This window comes from Phyllobates terribilis, unplaced genomic scaffold, assembly GCF_046119375.1.
Source record: "Phyllobates terribilis strain yellow unplaced genomic scaffold, ASM4611937v1 Scaffold_4__5_contigs__length_816908805, whole genome shotgun sequence".
In the NCBI taxonomy this organism is placed as follows: Eukaryota; Metazoa; Chordata; class Amphibia; order Anura; family Dendrobatidae; genus Phyllobates; species Phyllobates terribilis.
In genome coordinates, this window is record NW_027362764.1 from 207,556,262 (window position 1) to 207,579,373 (window position 23,112).

The window sequence follows — 23,112 nt, forward strand, 5'->3', positions numbered from 1 at the left end:
GAATGCGGGGCACCATGCATACCAGGATAGGAATGCGGGGTACCATGCATACCAGGATAGGAATGCGGGGTACCATGCATACCAGGATACGGATGAGGGGGTACCATGCATACCAGGATAGGAATGCGGGGCACCATGCATACCAGGATAGGAATGTGGGGCACCATGCATACTAGGATACGGATGAGGGGGTACCATGCATACCAGGATGAGGGGTACCATGCATGCCAGTATAAGGGATGGGGAGCCATGCACATCAGGATGAGGGGTACCATGCATACCAGGATAAGTAATGGGGGTGCCATGCAGACAAGGATAGGGATGGGGAAGCCATACATACCAGGATTGGGGATGAGGGGTGCCATGCATACCAGGATGAGGGACTGGTTGCCATGCATACCAGGATGAGGGGTACCATACATACCAGGATGAGGGGTACCATACATACCAGGATAGGGATGAGGGGTACCATACATACCAGGATGAGGGATGGGGTGCCATGCATACCAGGATTGGGGGATGAGTGGTGCCATGCATTCCAGGATTGGAGGATGGGGTGCCATGTATACCAGATTTGGAATGAGGGGTGCCATGCATGCCAGGATGAGAGATGGGGTACCATGCATATGAGGATTGGGATGAGGGGTGCCACGCATACCAGGATTGGGGATGAGGGGTGCCATGCATACCAGGATTGGGGATGAGGGGTGCCATGCATACCAGGATTGGGGATGAGGGGTGCCATACATACCAGGATTGGGGATGAGGGGTGCCATGCATACCAGGATTGGGGATGAGGGGTGCCATGCATACCAGGATTGGGGATGAGGAGTGCCATGCATACCAGGATTGGGGATGAGGAGTGCCATGCATACCAGGATAGAGAGGTGGGGGGCCATGCATACCAGGATAGGGATTAGGGGTACCATCCATACCAGGATTGAGGGTGAGGGGACCATGCATACCAGGATTGGGGGTGAGGGGTGCCATGCATACCAGGATTGGGGGTGAGGGGTACCATGCATGCCAGGATTGGGGGTGAGGGGTGCCATGCATGCCAGGATTGGGGGTGAAAGGTGCCATGCATACCAGGATAGGGATGAGGGGTGCCGTGCATACCAGGATAAGATGGTGGGGACAGGATGAGGGCAGCACAAATACCAGGATGGGGGCAGCACAAATACCAGGATGGGGGCAGCACATACCAACATGGGTCACCGTATTCCAATAAAAATGCTCATATAACGGGTTCAATAGCTAGTAAAATATAAAATTATTCAACACAAACTTTAGGACCCATTTGAAAGACCTACATAAACTCAACTCTTACCGAATGTCAACCCCTATAACAAATGCACATTTATACACAAAACACATCAGGAAATGTAAAAGAGTTACAAGTGCTCATTTGCTCTACATTCAGATGCTTTAAAGCGAGTTGTGCTATTTAAAATGGAAAGGACCTATTGCTATCAGCCAAACATTTTACAAAACAATCAATCCTCCTATGTAATCAGCTATTTGGAATTCAGAAAGCATGACACAGACTCCAGCAGGTCAATTACCTGAGGTCAGTGTTCACTTCCCTGGTTAACATTATAAAATACACCGATAATACAGAAGGCATATATATTCATAAATATGAGACTTATTCACTGTGGAGCTATGAAATACATGGGTAGATCATCTTTCTATCTTATGCATTATAGCTAAATGGAATTAAAGAGGTCGCCAAAGACTTGACAGGTCACCAATATTAAATCGGTGGGGGTCTGACACCTGCCCCCCACCTATCAGCTGAAATATACTTTGTCTGGATAAGTGATGTATGCGGTGAAACACACAAGTGAAAGGTCCTCCTCTTAGTGGCTGGAGCCACAAAGTATGGTGCTGCCATGCTCTACTTCAATTATATCTGGTCACTGATGGTGCAGATTTCCATTGAGAGGAAGGGTGTAAAGTGACCTATCACACAGATAGCTCATCAATTGTAATGTCCTTGACAGTCCCATTAAACATGCTGCATTTTTTATAATAATTATGAACCTATGTATGCATATATAGATGTATACATCCAAAATACATAAACTTACCTCGATATCTTGATCCAGTATTTGATAGTCTTTAGGCATACTTGGCAGTATTGGCCATGTGAGGTTGGCAGTAGCAGTTGGCAGAGAGCTAAAGCTTCCATTTTTGAGATTTTCCGTAGAATGGGACTTTGTTCCTTGCCATCCCAAAATGCTTTCTGAAAATTCAAAATCCATAACTGATACATATAAATATAAAACACGTTTATACAAGTGGACTATGTCCTAAATCTTACAGAGCGCTCTCGAATGTCAAAAAAGTGGGTGTTCATAACAGTTCCAAATAAGTCTATGGGTAATAAGGAGTACCTGAAAGCCCCCTCCCTCTCCTAGCCTCCCAAATGCTCAGATTTATAGAGATAGAGGCATTTAGGTGGTTAAACAGCCAGGGGCAATGCAGGCAGAGCTCCTGGAAGTGAAAGTTGGGGCTCAGCAATCACGTAAGCTGAGCTTCTGGAGGCGATCGATTAGGCACAGCTCCTTTGCCGTGAACAATCGCCATGACGTACCCATACGTCAAAGGTGGGGAACCCCTACCAGACTATGACGTAAGGGTACGTCAAAGGTCGTGAAGGTGTTAATATCACCCATAGACTTTTTTGGAGCTGAGTTATGGACACCCATGTTTTTGACAAATTGAGAACACTCCGTAACACTTAGGACACAGCAGCGTTTCAGTGCAAAAAAAAAACTGTCAGAAATCACACAGCCAGTGCCTGATACATGCTGTCCAAGGATTAGGCTGCATGTATCAGCTATTAGGTTCCCGATAAATATTACACGAGATATGGAAATCTCTGAGCTGAAAGTTGATGAGCTTTTTCTAGAAATCAGTGACAATTGAAGCTATCGGACGATATAAAATGTTTTAAAAACTGAAGGTACACTTTGTCTCATCAAGATAACCATTGTCCATACGCTCATCTGATTTTCATCCAGAAAACTTGGACAATTTTCATCTATATTGTCATCCATGTGGCCTCCGTGTGTCTGTGTATTTTACGCCTGTGTGACATCAGATTTTATACTTCAACATTTTAAAAAGTACATGATCAAATACAGTATCCCATGTTACTACCCATAGAAACTGGATGGCAAATGGATGTTTCATATGCGATCAGGTTTTTTGTTTTTTTTGATTACTCAAAGACTTGAATGGGTATCCCTCATCTGATATGAGTAAGTGAATAGTGCATGCTGCGATTATGTTCATACAGATACTTGGTCCATGTGAAAAATGGTCATCTGAACAGCCCTATTGAATTACATTTGTCCGTGTGCCATCTGATTTTTACTCGGACCATACATGTCGGTGTAATAGCCTTGTCTAAATGAGCTCTAAGGGAATAAGGAGACAGCATATACGTGTCCACTTTTATCTTTTGATAGGGACTGCAAATTCCCATGAAAATAAATATATTATCACTAGTGATGAGCGAGCGTGCTCGTTTAACCCTTTCACCAAGCACGCTTGGGTGCTTCCCGAGCATCTTCGGCCTGCTCTTATATATTATGTTTGAGTCCCTGCGTCTGCATGATTTATGGCTGTTAGTCAACCTCAACACATGCAGAGATTGCCTGTTTGTTAGGGAATCCTTACATGTGTTGAGGCTGACTACAGTCATAAATCATGCAAATGCAGAGACTCAAACTTATTATACGAGCACGCCGAAGATACTCGGAAAGCACCCGAGCGTGCTTGGCGAAAGGGTTAAACGAGCATGCTCGCTCACACTAATTATCACAACATGCTTGCAAAATCCTAGCAAGTTGCAATTCCCATTACACATGGGTGGCCATATGTAGTTCCATATAGTGCAAACCTCACCAGACGCAAAATCGCTAAATTATAGTTATTTAGAAAGCGGTCAACTCATGTCACTCTGGATACATCGCACCAAGAGCAAAGGATAGGAAGGACACATGGGGTCCCTTAATGAACACCTACTCTGAGTCAGAATGGAAAAGAACTATGTAAATGCTAAGCGATTTCCGTCCAGAGATGAACACAGCTAATCACTTGGAGTAAATTGGCGCAGACTTGGTAACTCCAAGTGGGTTTGTCATCATGACATAAGTTGAGAATAAATTCATTATATCTACATACAATGGGTCATTTATATGTGAAGCAAAATAATTTCTATATATATATATATTTTTTTAATTATTATTATTATTATTATAAACCGCTCTCACCTGACACCACGGGCTTGTTGTTCTGTCCAGCCTGATAGACACTCTGCTGTAGTAAATGGAGGCATTCGCCAAGGCAGCTGAGGGTGGCAGCGGAGGTAGCTTTCAGGAGGAGAAAATCCTGATCCAAGGCAGAAAGGGGGCCAGAGCCAGAAAGGGATTCAATTGCATGTACCAGATTCTTCTGCTGCCCCTCCACCTCGGCCATAACCTACAGAAATGAAAAGAACAGATATATTACAATTACTGATATAAAAAAAAGTGGAAATTCACAATAATAAACTATTCAGCTCCCATAAAGGCAGGAGTGACATTTTTTTCTTCTTAAAAACTACCTGCCTAAAAATGTAATCCATAGTTGTTCTAATATGGTACTGGTTCAGCAATACAACGCTACCAGTATTCGTAGCAGAAATCCTCGTAATTGAGCTCATATTACAATGTATTAACATAGACAAAAGAAAGGATGCAAACACCAAAACATCACATTCATACGTGCCATTTAAATGGATCACCCCACAAATTAAAAAATAAAACAATACACAGAACACAACTTCTGATATATGCTTTAAAAAGGTTGTACACTCTTTAGACATGAGCCCATAGCGGTCCTTTATAAAAAAAAAAAAAAAAAAAAAAGCAGTCAGGTGCATGCAGCAGCCAATCCATTACAGCACACATGGTAATTTTCAATTTTTCATGGCAGAAGTGAGATGGCAAAGAGTTTTCCCAGGACTTTGATATTGATGACTTATCATTTGGATAGGTTATCTATATCTGATCCATGGTGGTCTGACACTTCTGATCTCACTTCCTATTAAAGTGAATAAGAGCCGAGCTGCAGCACCTGGGACCAGACCCTACACAGTGTATGGAGCTGTGCTGTTATGGCTCTGCATATTGTGTACAAAAAGTTTCAAACAGATAATGGGATAGGCCATCAATATCCAAGTCCTGGAAAAGCGCTTTAATATTTAATTCCGCGACAGATCAAATTAAGAAGCGTTACCATTCTTTAAGATTTAGGAATCTTTTTCATTCTTTGAATATATGCAGGAGAAAGTTGGGAAGGCCTTTTGGATGGAACTTAAGGAGATATATAACAAAGCCCAGAGAGAGCAAAATGGGAACCGGTGACCCTCTAGCCCACACATGTCAAACTCTGGCCCAGTGGCCAAATTTGGCCCTCAAGGGGATTACATTTAGCCCGCGACGCCATATGGAGGACTATACGGGGCCATTATTCTGTATGGAGCACTATGTGGGGCCATTATACTGTATGGAGGACTATATCAGGCCATTATACTGTATGGAGGACTATATGGGGCCATTATACTATATGGAGCACTATGTGGAGCCATTATACTGTATGGAGGACTATGAGGGGCCATTATACTGTATGGAGGACTATGAGGGGCCATTATACTGTATGGAGGACTATGAGGGGCCATTATACTGTATGGAGGACTATATGGGGCCCATTATACGGTGTAAAGGGCTGTATGGGGACCACAGTTGGGGCATCATACTGTGTTGGGGTCACCATACTTTGCCAGGGGTGTTGAGGAGGGGGGTAGAGTAGGGTCATCATACTGTGCATGTGGAGGAATTCACTGTGGGGGAGGTCATACTGTGTTTGTGGGGGCACTTTCGTTGGCAACATACTTTATGGGGGCAATGAAAGACCAATCTAGGGATTTCAATAGGAGGAAAATTACTCTGTAAGGACTGCAAAGTTGTGAGATATGCTCGTCTGTGCCCCCACTGAATATTAAAGGTTTTTTTTTTTTTAATAAATATCAAGGTTGGCTCGCAACTTTGTCCAAGTTTTTAATTTTGGACCTCTGTGTATTTGAGTTTGACATCCCTGGTCTAGCCCAAGTAATGCTCACAGTACGCGGTTCTCCCAATCACACATGTGCATACAGTATATGCGGAGGGGCAGGGGATGGCAATCAGCTATATATTACAGCTGGCACTCCACTACAGGAGATTGGGGATAACTCCGATTCCGGCTGTTTAACCCTTAGATGTTCATACATCTAATCAGGATCAGCAACTGTTGCATCCAGTCACAAATGCCATTTACATAGAATTGCTGGGTGGTGATAGATTGTTAAGTCAGCTGTGGCCTTAATAAAGGTCAGCCATCTTAGCAGGATAACACTGACTGGTCAATGTGTAGCACCCTGAGGACTCGGCTGCTACAGGGGTATTGCACCTCAAACCAGAGGTGTGGTATTCCACTCCCGGGTAAGGATGGAGTGTGGGACTGAGCTCAGTAGGCTGCATGCACTACATACATCCCATTTCCGGGGGACAGAACTACGGTACTCCCACCAAGTAGATGTGCAGGTACGACAGCGTCTGTCCCTGGCTGGAGTGGGAGGGGGGGTGGAACATCCCAGTAGTGTAGGGGCAGATAGGGGAGGGGCTCTGGGCATAGAGATAGGAGCCCATTGGGTGCTGGTCACCTGGGCTCACACATAGAGGGAGTATATATGGTGGGCACCATCTAGAGATAGGGAGAGTCTGTCAGGAGAGTTCTGAGGAGGAGTTCAGCCAGGAGGGCTGACAGGGAGCTGTGGCTCCGGCTGGGCCCAGCTCCAGGGCCAGGCCTGAAGCAGAGAGGAAGAAGAAAGGCCCAGAGACGCAGAAAAGAGGGAACCCTAAGATCCCAGAAGCAAACCAAAAAGGGTGAAGGGTTGGCAGAAGAGGGCACCGGATCCCAAGCTGGCGGAGGCAAAAGTAAGCCTTAACCAGGAACCGGAGGTCGTGGGCAAGCTTTGCCACGACCCTCACCACATCCACCAGGAAGGTACACCAAGAGTAGGGTCAGGAAAGCCAGAGAAGGTTTTACCATAGAAGGCCCAAGGGAACCGGACAAAGGTGGATCCCTGGTGGGGACGGCCAGGAGAAAGAGAGAGAGAGGGAAGCTCAGGACCACGCTCCGGAACTGCCTGGGGGTTGGCCGAGTCCAGCACCTGGTGGATGCAGCACGGCTCGGGTGGTCACTCAAGGCCAGAGTGACTGAAGGAACACCTGTGAGTAAAAACCCTGAAACTGCATCTCACGTCTCTGACTCACCTTTCTGCACTATCACTACCCCCATCATCCGCACCAGCTGCCCTGAGGCCATACCCCTCCCGTTGGGGGTTATACCACCATCGCTGCACCCATACTACCGGCCTCAGCGGACTGTTCTGCAGCGGCGGCCTTGTGACCGCAAATCAACGGGTGGCGTAGTCGACACAGAAACAACATCTACCAAGACTGCCACACACTTAGTTTGACACCCTGGGCACGGACCGGGTTACCGCCACGAGACTACTACCCCCATCTGATCCGGCTCCGGGTAAGCCCCCGTGCGCGCGATGCCGCGCGAAGCAGCAGGCCCAGGGGCGCGTCAAATGCACTACAATACAGGAATATAGCAGTATATTATAGAATACATATATTTTTAGATGTCAATTGACAACACTGAATTAAAAACTCAATAAATCTAAAATATTCTATATAATAATACTGAAATATGTGGTCCTTTATATTTCCAGTACTAGAAAACACTGATAACTTTATTTCACTTGCGGGTGTTGAGTTACTGCAATTAATATTTTGCTGTAATTAATTTTGTAATTGCAATATGCAAAAAAATAATGTAAAAATTAATTTATATATAACTTTTTTTTCTTGGTGGGGGGAGGAATCATCAGAAGATGATTTTATACATATGACAAAAGTGCTATTGTACACCACAGGGATGCTATAATTCTGAATTACTATGATGACTGGCAAAGTGGCATTGATACATCTGCACAAGATGAAAGCTTCCATTACGTGAATGAGAGAGCTATCTTTGCCCTGTCCTGCACCCATTCACTTTGATCGTATGCCCATACAGGCAATGAGATGTGGCAGATGGGGTATGGCAAAGCAAGAGCTGGAAAACATGATGATGAAAGGACAGTTGTGATCTGAATCCTCTTTATTACAAGAGCACATTAAGGAAGCAGCTTTTTGCTATGAGCTCCTGTAGAGTAGAACATAATAATGAGAAAGCTGTGCTTTTCTGGACAAGGCTCCGCTCATGTGGACATCAGGCCTGCTCAGCTAATGAACATTTCTTGCTACTTTGCACTTTCATTTGACAGAACAATATCTCATGTGAAGGATTGTGTAACAATGCTCTGCAGCTAACAATGCTCAGGTTTAGCAATTAGAAGCTGAGCACGGACGTTGTAACGCTGCACGCTACTAAAATACCACTAGTATCATTGGTTAAGTACAGGTGCACGGCAAATGCCCTGAGGAGTCATCCAGAAGAAGAATCAAAAAGCCTCAGCAATATATCTTACTCCGGGAAAACCAAATGAACGTACCTGCTAGATAACAAACTGCTGCTAATGAAGACACTTCATTAAGTCGACCTTGACATCGCTTATTAAAAGCTTCTAAATATAAAATAATGAACAGGCAGATAGATCAAGATGGAATCAGCCAAATTGTAAAAGAACGGCTAAAGTAGGGGAAGCGCCTTAGATTTGCTTGTTATAAAAAGAGGTCAATAACATTTGACCACGGGCCACAAAGTAATCCGGTCCTCTCCAGAAACAAAGCCATTTTCAATACGCGTTCTTTAGAGAGATTACCGCAACAGCATACAATGTAATACCGCAATATGACTGCAACAGAGAATTCATCCTAATAGGTCAGGGATGTCAAACTCAAATACACAGAGGGTCAAAATTAAAAGCTTGGACACAGTCGCGGCCAACCTTGATATTTATTTAAAAAAATGTCTACAACCTTATCAAATATAATATTGAACTTTTTCATATGGAAACAAACAAACTTAAAGGGGCTGTCCCACGAACAAAGTACATTTAGGTTTGATGTTAGATTAAAATTTTAGAATAATATAATGTCATGTAAGAGTAGTAAAAGCATATGGGTCAATGGCCTAATTTAAATGTGTAATAACAAGGGATAAAAATCCTTGAATAATACAGATAATAAAGTATGATGCAAACACAAGTGCCCCCAAACACAGTATCATACCCCCACAGTGAATTCGTCCACACTCGCAGTATGATGACCCTACTATATATCCCTCCCTGCATCCTCCTGACAAAGAAGGGTGACCCCATCACAGTATGATTCTCCAACTGTAATCCCCACACAGCCCTCCATACAGTACAATGACCCCAAAAAGTGCTCCATAAGGTATAATGGCCCACATAGTGCTCCATACAGTATAATGGCTCACATAGTGCTCCATACAGTATAATGGCTCACATAGTGCTCCATAAAGTATAATTCACCCCACATAGTGCCCCATACTGTATAATGGACCCACATTGTTTTCTATACAGTATAATAGTCCCCACAAAAATACTCACCTCTTCCCGTCCCCCCACTGCTTCCTCAGCGTGTCTTCTGATCCTCTGCACATCTAGGTACAGTGAGCGCATTGTAATGACATCATTGAGCCCGCTGCGCTGACGTCAGATGCAGAGGGGGAATGATGGGAGTGGGAGCATCAGCTGAGGCCCCTTCCTCCATCATTGCTTTCAACTGTATCAGCATCTAAAATGCTGATATAGTGCAAAGTGCGATGCAGGGCAAGAGACCTGCCCGACATCGCGTGACAGATTTGCTTGCGGGCCAGACTTTGAATTATGTGTAATAGGTCCAAGCCCAGGATGACGCAACAGGGGGCCGGTGGGATGCATTTGTGTTCCACCTGACGGCGGTTTAGGACCTGATGAAGTAGGCGCGTCACCTGTAAGTTCACAGGTGTATGGACTAGTTTTGCCACCCCTAAGTAGGTGGCCCTCCTGTGCTTACAGCATTGACTCTGCAACCATGGGATTTCCATAATGATGGTACTTTGTCTACAACCCTGAACCCTGGATTACTCGAAGTTCCCTGATGAACCCCAATGATCAGTGGGGGGAAAGTGTGGGTACATGGACAGTGCCCTTTGATGGGATAAGTACCACTTTTTCCACTCTCTGATGGGATTAGTACCATTCTAATAATATATTGTTTATTATTGCATGCATTACTATTAGTATCTCCCTATCCTGTTTTGTGAACGTACATTACTGACGGAAGGGATTATTACTAATTATTGGGTCAAATTAATTTTGGATCAAATTATGTGTGTCATTAGTGTTTGATGCATGCAGTATAGAACTTGCTCATAACCAGGGCTGTGGAGTCGGTAAGCCAAACCTCCGACTCAGACTCCTCAATTTCCATGACACAGACTCCACGACTCCGACTCCCTCATACATGGCTCATGTTTAAGTGATAAATTTACTGTAGCACAGATTCATCTCAGCTAAAAGTCTAGACCAGGGTTCTCATACACGTGGCCCGCGGGCCGCATGCGGCCCTTCAGGCTGCTTCATGCGGCCCGCAGGCACCATAGACCCCGATCGCGGCCCGGTCCAGGAGCTGCCGGCAGCTGCTCTTCAGTTCAGTGTATTGCCGCGCAGAGACCGGCTCTCTGCACAGCAATACCAGTGCCAGCCGCCGGCCTATCAGAGGCCAGCAGCTGACATCTGCGTCCCAGCGCAGCGGCCTATGACGTCACTGACATGCGCAGATGTCAGCTGCTGGCCTCTGATAGGCCGGCGGCTGGCACTAGTATTGCTGTGCAGAGAGCCGGTCTCTGCGCGGCAATACACTGAACTGAAGCGCAGCTGCCGGCAGCTCCTGGACCGGGCCGCGATCGGGGTCTATGGTGCCTGAGGGCCACAGGTGCAGAAAGGACGCCGAGGGAACGGAGGACAGGTGAGAAGAATCTGGGGACAGTCCTCCAAGATGGGGACCAGGCTGGGGACAGTCCTCCAAGATGGGGACCAGGCTGGGGACAGTCCTCCAAGATGGGGACCAGGCTGGGGACAGTCCTCCAAGATGGGGACCAGGCTGGGGACAGTCCTCCAAGATGGGGACCAGGCTGGGGACAGTCCTCCAAGATAGGTACCGGTATGTGACATTATGACAAGATGGGGACAAAGTTGGGGGACATTACAAGATGCAGACCAGGGTGGGGCACATTACTACAAGATTTTGGCAGAAAAACTTCAAAATAAAGCATGAAAAAATATTTTGCTACTAAAAATGCTGCTTTATATCTAAACTAAAGTAAACAAAAAAAGTGCATGCTTTATTATCGCCACATCCATAACGACCCAAGCTATAAAAAATAAAACAGCAAAAATGTTCAAAAGGTGTATAGAAAAAAAAATGGTATCACTAAAAATGTCACTTTGTCCTGCAAAGAATGCAGCCCCCCAAATTAAATTTTTTTCCGTGTGCGGCCCATATACCCAGCCAAGTTTGAGACCCCTGGTCTAGACCCTTAGATCAGTAATAGGACAGACATTTATAGGACATTTCATAACTTTCCCAAATTCTTATGAAAAATATTCCCCACAAACTGCATTGAACTACTGTACCCAATTTTTTATATATTTTAGGAGTCTGAGTCGGTCCATTTTATACCGACTCCACCAAAATGGGCTCTGACTCCGACCCCACAGCCCTAACACCTCCTATGTAAGCCAATTGGTTTATAATATTATTTACATTAGGGGGTTTGTAAATAATTTTATGCTCAAAAATGACAAAAGTATTCTCGAAGTGATACCTTTATTGGCTAACCAGAAAAAAATGAGCCAATAAAGGTATCACACTGAGAATACTTGTGTCATTTTTGGGCATAAAAGTATTTACATAGATTTTTCTGGCTAACGCAGTACTACAATATAACTTTGTATTGTACATCACATTAGGGGGTTAAGATTCCTTATGGTAGTCAGTACCTGGCGCCTGCTAATTTACAGTCATCAGAGACATCGGGGAACATGGACTACATCAGAGCTTCATAGGGACATTTGGGTAATAAACTGGTGAACGAGGGAGTGTCAATTGTCTTTATTTCTGTCTTTTTATGTCTTTAAAGTATCCTTTTCTGGATTACTTTGAATTCGTTGGATTACAGCGGACCTGCATGGGATTTTTTTTTTTCAATAAATTGGTGGGAGATGGAGAGTGTGGAAGAATCTTTATTCAAATAAAGTGTTTTTTCTTTGTGTGTGTGTTTTTATATTTGATTACTGGGTTTGTAATGGGGGTGTCTGATGGACACTTCTACATTAATAACCCCAGGGGTTGATGGAAAATCACAGCTGTCATCAACGCCAACTACCATTACTCCGACTGCCACCGCACCAGGGCAATCGGGAAGAGCTGGGCAAAGGGCCAGAATTGGCTCATCTCATGTGATGCGCCATTTCTGGGGCAATTGTATGCTGCTATTTTTAGACTGGGAAGGACCCAATAACCATGGACCTTTTCCCAGCCTGATAATATAAGCCCATAGCTGTCAGCTTTACCTTGGCTGGTTATAAAAAATAGGGGGGGGGGGGGGGGGGGACACGTCACTTATCTTTTTTAAAGTATTTATTTATTAGGTTAAACCAGGCTAAAACACATTTACAAAATTTTTTTAACCTGCGAATTTATCGGATCTAATGCAAAACTATGGGAAAATTCCGCACAGAAAAGGGAGCTTTCCAGCAAGAGAAATTTGACATGTTGCAGCTTGGAAACAGGCACCGCAGGTGATTTTTTGCAGCGTAAAAAAGAAGACTAGTGGGCATGGGATTAATATTAATCCCATCCACTGTGCTTGTACTGTATAACTCAGCGTTTTGGACTCAGCGAAAATATGCTGCGTCCAGAACACTAGTAATTCTGATCTTGGACACACAGCCTAAGAAAGACAAAACCTCACTTATACTTTCTTAAATATTCATGTTTATTAACTTTTTGGATTGACAGACAACACTGTAGTTGTTCAATAATAAAATAAATCAAAAATATAAATTGCCCAATTGTGCACAGTATAAGTAATAACAACTTGAATCTAGTCTTACCAAACACTTACTACCACTCGGATTTAACTGCAATACATTACCTGTAATCCAGACATACAATCTGCCTGACAGTTAAATCATGTTGATGCTGAGGGCTCAGCAGCCATGTCCTTGTAACAAGGTGCTAATGCACTGTTATGGCAGCCAAGGACCTAAAGTGGTCTTGATGGCTACCTTCTTACCACTCCTGTCAACCCGAATAGATTTCTACATAATATAATATTTTGTAAGCAATTCAAGAATAGAATGTTTAACTTTAAATCTCTCATGAGTCTAAAAAAAAAAGTTTACTAAAATGTTTAAACATAATTAAAAAAAATTAAAAAAGAAAATAAAAATCACAAAAAGTCCCCTTTTCATATTAAAAACTATTAAGTATCAAATTTAAAATGTCAGCTAGTAGTAAAATATAGAAAAACTAAAAAATTTACACACTGCATGGGGAATGCAATAAAAAAAAAACAACAACAATCAAAACCCAAAATGGAACTGCTGTTGTCTATCAAGATCAATACATTATATATACTGGAAAATAAGGAAAATAATTAACATTTCAGTAGTCATTGCATTATGAGGGCTTGTTTTAGTTATTTTAATCAAATTATGGCCCTCAGGAGGTTGTGATAGCAACAAAATAAAGAAATAATGTCCCATCTTAAAGGCCAAAACTGGTTGCGTAAAGTCAACACACAAACAAAACTTCTATTTGTACTAGATGGGGAGTTGATTATTTTGTGTTCGGTCCATGGAACGTCCCAAAGTGGACACCAAGTGGGAATTGAAAAAGAACATGCCAACCGTACTATTAGTTGTATGGCTTCCGGCGTTGGACCTGAGATGTTCACGTCTCAAAATAGTAAGATACTACAATATGTTTCTTTTTCTTTTCTAGCAAAGATCTTAGAATAATGAGCAGCGGCCAACTCCACATTGTATTATCTTAGAAGCAGCCATTCAGTAAAGATGCAGATCTGCCATTTATCTCCCATGATAACTTAAAAAGAACCTGTGATCAGGTTTTCCCTTTTAGAACCAGTGCTACCTCGTTATGCTTTGCAATAACTTCCAAACAACCCCTCCTCTATTGCATGTTTGCAGATGTCCCCCACTGACTGATATTGAGAAGCGGACAGTCCGATAAGCATCTTTGAATCACGATATGTGACTCCTTTGTGCCGGTCTACGCTTCCCCCTCCAACTCTGATGTGGATGACATCTCCCACATTATCCCCACAGCTTTTGCCAGTCAGGGCAATGGACACCGTTCTCTCCTGATAAATGAACCAGTACAGGATTTTGGAGGCTGAGTGGATAACATAGAGGACATTATCCAAGTCAAAGTCAGAGGAGCGGCATTATCAAGTACAAAGGGGATGCTACGAAGAGTCTGGAGATGCCTACATGACATTGGTAATGATCAAACAGGGCAGAACAACCTCAAAGTGTTTTTACAAGGTATGTGGGGTTACAGGGTTGTAATAAAGGGGCTATTAGGAAGTTATTACAAGTCATTCCTATGAGGTGGCACCAGTCTTGAAAGAGAAAACCTACTGACCGGTTCCCTTGTACATGGAAAAAGACAGAAGACTTATAAGACATATCACACAACACATATGAGGGTCTTTCATTAAAGATTTCCACTGATCCACTTCTATTTATCACAGGACGCTGAAACTTCACATGTATAATGATATAAGTCTCTATAGGTTACGTGCCAATTTGCAACTCAGAACTGACAACGTTCTTGATTTTACAGGTGCTGAAGTGGTGTGAGGTTTGATAATGGACCCAGTGGAATACAGTGCAGTCATCAAGTTCCTTTACTTGAAAGGCCGCACACCAAAGGAGACGTTCGATGAGATGAAACAGGTTTATGGTGATGATTCCCCATCATATGATGTAGTCAAGAACTGGCATCATTAATTGAAATGTGGTCGGACTTTGGTGCAAACAGCTCCAATTACAGGGCGATCCCACTCTGCTATTGATGAACACACCATCCAGCAATTGGAGGTCGCCATTTTGGAAAATCACCGTATAACCATTCGCCACCTAGCCCAAAATGTCAAGATTAGTGTGGGGTCCGTGGAAAAAATAATCCAAGACCATCTTCACATGCATAAGGTATCCGCTCGCTAGGTTCCCCGGCTGCTAACTCCTTTCCAGAAGCAGGAAAGAGTCGAATGCTCTCAGGCTCTATTGACGTTGTGCCATGGAAACCAGGAGGACTTTTTCAACAGACTGATCACACAGGATGAAATCCGGGTCCATAAATCTGATCCTGAGACTAAAGTCCAGTCGATGCAATGGAAGCGTCATGATTCACCGCCTCCAAAGAAGGCACGTGCCCAACCCTCGGCAGGCAAGGTCATGCGCTCAGTATTTTGGGACCAACATGGAGTAGCATTGATGGATTTCCTAGCAAAGGGTACCACGATCACTGGGGCATACTATGCTTCACTGCTGCGGAAATTGCGGGAGGTCATCAAAACCGAGAGACATGGCATGCTCACCAAAGGTGTCCGCCTTCTGCAAGACAATGCACCAGTTCACAACTCACATGTTGCCCAAATGGAAGCATGCTCCTGTGGCTTTCAAATTCTACTGCATCTCCCTTATTCACCCGACCTCGCACCATTGGACTTCTACCTCTTTCCAAAAATGAAGTTATTTTTGAAGGGCAAGCATTTTCCAGATGAGACTCTGATTTCCGAAGTCACAACGTGGCTTTTGGAGCAACCTGTCGACTTCTACAAGCGAGGTGTTTACAGTTGCTTAAAGAGATTGGAGAAGTGTGTGTCCCTAGGTGGCACCTATGTAGAGAAGGACTAATAACTGTGTCAAGTTTCATTGCTCTCAGTCCACAGGAAGTGGGTCAGGGGAAGTCTTTAATGAACGCCCCTCGTATATGGCAGTATTGTGTGAGGTTAAAGGGAACCTGTGACTGACTTAGCTGCCCAAACAGCGGGCGGCATGAATTAGAACCTCGCTGCTCAATTACAGCCAGGTATATTTTTCTCTAAGATGTGCTACCATCCTTCTCCCAGCAGTGCTAGAGGTGACAGACCGTTTTTTCTAATAGCAAGAGACCAGTCAATCACCTGGAACGGCGCTGGGATCTTTAAAGTGTGTGTTTTCTGAAAAGCCAGAGCGCTTTAGAGAAAATATACTCGGCTGCAATTATACAACCAGGACCTGATTCATGCTGCCTGTGGTTTGGGCAGCATGAAAAAGGTGACAGATTATATTTAAGAATTGCAATATTGTTTCACAAAAGAAACTGCAGTTTGACTATTATGACCAAGTTGTTGATCTTAGATCAACGAATCTTAATTCTTGGTAGACACAAGGACTTAATTCAAGTCCCTGTGTCTACATGATTTATGGCTGTTAGTCAGCCTCAACACATGTGAGGATTCCCTAACAAACAAGCAATCTCTGCATGTGTTGAGTCTGCCTAACAGCCATAAATCATGCAGACGCTGGGACTCAAACTTAATATACGAGCATGCCGAAGATACTTGGAAAGCACCCGAGCGTGCTCGGCGAAAGGGTTAATCGAGCATGCACGCTCATTACTACCGCCCACCCCTCTGTGCCAACATCAGTGATCGTTGGGGTGCAGACAGACTGCCCTATTACTCGCTCATCCCAATCCTCGGACTGGCCTTCTGCTCTGCTGACCTGATAGTGATTGCATGTATTCCTATGCAGCTGTCATGCTCAGGAGAGCTGATGGCCAGTTCGAGGGATGCGATGCAATGTGATCCTTGCGCGAGTAATAGAGCAGTCTGATTGCACATGAACATTCTCATTGTTTAACTTATTTTAATATCAGAATTATACACCTGTTCTGATTTTCACAGTAAGTCCACCAATTTCATCAGGTCTAAGAGGATCTATTAATTCTATATGCTGTTTGTATTGTGAATTCCAGTGAGAATCACTTTAAAGTCACCAAGCTGTTCTGCTGACTTCATCACAGAAGGAGGAAACAGGCACCTCGCAGGTCTGTGCCTAATACCAACCTTTTCTCTAAAAAATGCTCAATGGCAAACCAAATAAGGACCAGTGCTGGTCCCTAGCAGGGTCTCATAGATCTCTGGTATACACTAGCACAGGCTGTTTAGAGAAGAAAAGCTGCACAGTCCTGTACGTATAAAGTAGAAGTAGGCAGTTCACCAGCTTTCTGCCAGCACTATGGATGCTAGAACTTCCCTTCCCGGCATGCATTGCACCTGGTCATTTTAAGCCTGTAGACTGACAAACAGAAGAGTAGGAGCAGAGTAACAAAGATAAAGACCTGCTGTAATTTGTGTCAGTTTCTCTGATGGGGGGGACAGTAAAATAAACAGAAGGGGGACACCGAGCAATTTTTCAAGGGTAAAAAGGTCACTTTGAGTTAACAAAGTATTTTGGAATTAGATGGTCACCAAGGTTATTATCTAAATAATCTACATTCAAAGTGAAAACTTTTTTCTTTCTCAGTTACTTAGAGAAGTTTACAAACAACTCCTGTGTGTGATCACAGCCAAAAAGTGTGTGCACAATTAGCACAAATTAGGTGTTTCTATGAACCCGGCATCCCAGAACAGCATTATTTACTGTACTTTCTGGCCTTCATTGACTTGCAGCAAGTATCTGCTAAGTGGATTCTGAATTATTTTCCACAGTTATGGATCTGTTCCACCACTTAGGAAATTAATTTCTATTGGAACGTTCTCTCTTTTATTAAAGTGCAGTTGTGCATCTGGTACATTTGAGGTTTACTTCAGTAACGGCTGAACTACCTGAACAATTTTTATTCCGAGAACTGAATTAAGCCTTATTTTAGTAATATGTAAAAGCTCTTCTCTGTATGATTAACAGGTCATACGCAGCTCACAGAATGGCAGCACCTGCTAATTCACTGGAAAACGGAGAGCATTTAATTGCAGATTTGCTAATTTAATTATTTTTGTACTAATCGGAAAATATGAATTAAACAGGCACAATATTTTGCTTTTATGTCAATTTTTTTAATGAAATACTTTGGATTTCAATCTAGTAGAAATAGAAGATCTGCGCTACTTTCTAAAGCACTTAAAACATTAAATGTGCAAAGTGATGTATAAAAACAATTGAAGTTGTATAGGTTATTTATTATTCTGAAGCAAGTACACATGATAATTATTTCTGATGGGTGCAGTTAAAGGGATAATCGCAAAGACTGTAGTTAAAGGGGTTGTCTTTGTCTGGTCCAAATCAATGTCTGCAGTCACTCTGTATACACTTGTATGGAGCCAAGACCTTGCCCTGACCAGTGACCCAGTACGTGCACTGGGGGATTCATAAGTCTGCAGTCACACAGAGTGACTGCAGACTTATCGGTTTGGACCGGACAACCCCTTTTGAGACTTGTCCAACACACAAAGTACATTTTAATCAATAGATAATACAATAAAAATAATTTCCACAATTGGATGTGTTAAAAATAAAATGTTCCTGTGCTGAGAGAATCATATAAATGTGCCCCTGCTGTGTACTGTGTAATGGCTGTGTCTGACCGTGCAGGAACATGGTCTGATCATACCACAGCTCCTGGGCAGGGGAGGAAGAATAGGGCCACATTCACACTTCAGTATTTGGTCAGTATTTTCCATCAGTATGTTTAAGCTAAAATCAGAGAAAAAGTATAATAGAAACATGTCAGTCACCACTTCTACATTTTTAAGCCACTCCTGGTTTTGGCATATAAATACTAATGCGAATTACTGAGTAAAATACTGCTGTGTGAACATGGCCTAAGTGCGAGTTCTATACGTGAAATACACAGATACAACTTATAAGGGGAAAAACTGCAGTCTGAATGAAGCCCAAGTCCAGATTCACACATGCATGTTTCGCACTAAATTTTTAACTATACAGTGGTAAAGTGCAAGAGGAATATAAAAAAAATCAAAACAAAAAAAACACATAACTCTGGCACTAAGGCATGTATACCAGTTATTTGGAGCAATTGAGTTAAAGTTCTTGTACATTTACATAGCTTACTAAATCTCACAAAGTATTTCTTTCTACGTCTAATAAAACTAACATTTTATCACTTGCTACATGCCCTTTAAGGCCACGGCCGCACTATCAGTATTTGGTCAGTATTCGGTCAGTATTTTTTCTCAGGACTGGGAGCCAAAACCAGAAGCTGGTGATAAATGCAGAATTGGTGACTTGTTTCTATTATACCTTTTCTCTGATTGTTCCTCACCTGGCTTTGGCTCCCACTCCTGAGAAAAAATACTGACCGAATACTGATAGTGGGGCTGTGGTCGAAGAATAAAATGTATGGCCACCTTCAATATCATTGCACAGGTTATTTATGGGTGTAATCTCAGAGTTGTAGGCACATTCCATGGATACCGGTATATATATGTATATAATACAAAAGCAACAAGCCTTCCAATAGATGCTATACAAAGAAATATTTTCACAAGCACATTGAAGCGCGCAGATGGCTGGTTGGAGAATGCCTCAAGCGGTTATATTAAAAAATGGTCGATAATTCGTCAGAAGCCCAGCAATGTCCTTATCAAAAGCTAAACGCAGTGGTATAAACAAAGGACAATAAAAACCCACATTACTTTTCTGGTAATGCTCATTATTGTTTTATGAATGCTTCCCTTTTATTGAAAAGAAGAAAATCAATAACACCTATATTTTCCGGAGAAGACCTTGTGCTCTAAGAGTAAGGAAAGCCACATGCATACTACATATTTTATGTAAATGACCTGCAGCGCCTGTTTGTTTTTTTTTTCCCCAAAATTTATTACTGCAATAAGTGTGACATTTTAGAAAAATATTTATGTACTGTATTTTTCGGACAATAAGAGACACTTTATTCCCCCCAAATTTGAACCCAACGTAAGGTTACCGGATAGTTGCAGTGGTGGGGGAGCGGGATCGCAGGACGCTCCGTTCCCTCCCTCCCTCAGGAACCCAGCGGCAGCAGAATAGGTGAGATGCTGCGGGGTTGGTGTCTGGCGGTGAAACGTGCGCTGCTTTCCAGTGGCCGCACCGGCCGAGCCGGCGCATGCACAGACTGGGATCTCAGTGGCCATATTCCTGTAGATCACGGCTTCAGGAAGATGGCCGCAGCCATCGAAAAGCAGCACACACCGCTCTGCCTCACCGCCGACAGCCAGACACCGGCTTCGCAGCATCTCACCTCTTCTGCCGCCGCCGGGTTCCTGAGGGAGGGAACGGAGGGCCCTGCGATCTTGCTCCACACTATCGCAACTCCCTGCTGCTGGAGCACTGCCTGCTCGCACCCAGGGTCCACAGCATTCCTTCACTTCCACTGGCTTCCTGAAGGACCCTGCCTCCTGTGATCCCCGCTCCACCGCCCCCCCAAGTAAGATACCTATTCAGACTATAAGGCTGTGTGCCCACTATGCGTTTTTCAAGCGTTTTTGCCGCAGAATTTCCGCAGCGAAAACGCTTAAAAAATGCTTGGTAATATGTGCCCCATGGTCCCCAATGATAATACGCAGGTGCTGTGCACACTCTGCGGAAATTTCCGCTGCGGATTATAATTGCGGAAAAATATGCAGCATGTCCATTAATTTTGCAGACACTCAGCGTAATTGCCGCCATTGATTTGCAGTGAAACACTTGATATCCGCATGACTACATGTGCACATGCGGATATGAAGCGATTCAATGTGCGGATGGTACCCAGGCCTGGAGAAGAGGAGACTCTCATCCAGACCTGGGTACAATAGAAACTGTAAAAAAAAAAAAAAAAGAATTTAAAATAAAAAATAAAGATTATACTTACCTTCCGATGGCCCCCGGTCTCCTCAGCGATGCGTGCGGTGTGAGGACCTGACATGACGTCATTGAGTTGGCGGCCGCGTGACCTGTCACATGACTCAATGACGTCATCGCAGGTCCTTCACACCACCGTGAGACACCGGGGAGACTGAACGGAGCGGAGAAGGAGACCAGGGGACATCGGAAGGTAAGTATAATCTTTATTTTTTATTTTTCACCATTCTTATTCCTTTTTTTTTTTTTTTTAAAACCTATTACTAGGTCACACTATATCAATCCATGCCTATTGCATGGATTTATATAGTGTGACCAAGTTGTCAAGCACTTTTCCAAGTGATGCTAAAATCGCTTGGAAAAGCGCTTGATAACCCGCAAGCAGAAATGCATGCAAAAAAGCTTGACAAACGCTTCTACCTGGCGGGAAAAACGCATGTAAAATGCGCATGCGTTTTTCCTGCCAGGGAGAAGCGGAAAAAATATGCAGCATTTCTGCATCGTGGGCACATAGCCTAAGATTGACCCCCATTTTATAATAAATATTTTTTTCCTATTTTCCACCCCAAAATTTGGGGTGCGTCTTATGGTCTAGTGCATCTTATAGTCCGAAAAATATGGTACATTGGGGGCTGTCACTCCCCACTAGGGTCGAGCACTCTTAACCACCCACTGTTCCCAAACAAGGCTTTAATCACAAGCTATGCCTGGTACCCTTTCACTTCCCCAGTTCAGATGAGGCCTAGATAGGGGACATCCATTTTTAGGAACACTGACGTGGTTGGATGGCTTTTGCACTTTTTGATCAATAAATGTTAACCGAGTACCCTACGTTTTTAACGCGCATAGCAATAGTGGAATTTATAGATTCATTTATTGAAGTGTGTTAACACAAACTGTTTATATATTGCATAAAATGTCTGCCATCACCGAATCTGTCAGTAACAGAGAAGGTTTAGTTTATCAGTACAGGAATGACTGTTTTTCTATTTTGATCAAAGATAAGGTGCACACACAGCATTTTAGGGGGAAAAAATTTCAGATTTTTGCAGTGTTTATCCTGGCTTTTTTATGTTTTCTTTTCTTTTTTATGTGCGGCGGCAACATCTATGAACAGGCGTAAAATAAAATTCAATTAAACAAAACATAAAACTCACTGCAACAACAAAAAAAAATCCACAGTCGAAGTCAGTTCAAAATAATTGTGTGGAATCCTTCCTCGGCACGGACAGGTTGTGAAACCGCAAAAATATCACTATGAGGCATACAAAAAACCAACATCAGTAGTCTGTCTCGATAAAAAAATTTAGGGAAATAAAAAAACAAACAAAACACTTTAACTATCAATGAGTGTGTGAGAGACATGATCCACTGGGCAGATGAACGCCAAAGGATACAAGTGCGACAAAAAAAATATAGATTGCATCATGACTACTACGAACTGGTCGTAAGAAACCGCAACGGGTAACTAGTCATAGTGACTCGCCCCCTGGGCCGTGGGGCACTCGGGACCAGGCTTCAGGGCAATGCTGGGAGTTGTAGTGGCGACCCGGTCCCGTGGCTCAGGGTGGTCAGACCAGTGGCAGCCTTTTATACGTTTTAGGTAATGTCCGACTATGCCACCCGTGGATTGCGGTCAGGGAGGACCGCCGCTGCAAGGCAGACCGCTGAGGCTGGTGTTGGGGATGCAGCAGGGAATAGTACAACTCCCCACGGGAGGAGTGTAGCCTCACAGAGTCCAATAATGCAGTCCAGGGTCTTTTACTGCAGATCTTATCACAGACCCACCAGGAGTACAGGGTAGGAATGGACCTGGGTGTCTGAGGGCATTCGGGCGAGCTCCGCTGGCAGGGCCGGCTCCAGGTTTTTCTGGGCCCCGGGCGAAAGAGTCTCAGTGGGCCCCTTTAACACATACCACGATTCATGATGCAGAGATACAGCGGAGAAATATATATATAGTACAATGCAAAGATTTCACTTCTTACATTACATGAGTGATATCTATTGCAAATTCCACAATAGCTCAGAAACCGGTGAATCGCTCCACACAGAATACTGGCCCCCATACAAGGCTC

General features: G+C 43.6%; 1 protein-coding gene across 2 annotated transcripts in view; it reads right to left on the minus strand.

Annotated features, from left to right (window-relative positions):
• OSBPL10 (oxysterol binding protein like 10) overlaps positions 1-23,112 on the minus strand; it is a 632,317-nt gene that overhangs the window by 259,578 nt on the left and 349,627 nt on the right. For both annotated transcript variants that reach the window (XM_073678034.1, XM_073678033.1), the window contains 2 exons: positions 4,287-4,494; positions 2,094-2,248 (listed from right to left, as the gene is read on the minus strand). In XM_073678034.1, the coding sequence (XP_073534135.1) occupies positions 2,094-2,248; positions 4,287-4,494 (363 nt within the window). The remainder of the gene's footprint in view (positions 1-2,093; positions 2,249-4,286; positions 4,495-23,112) is intronic.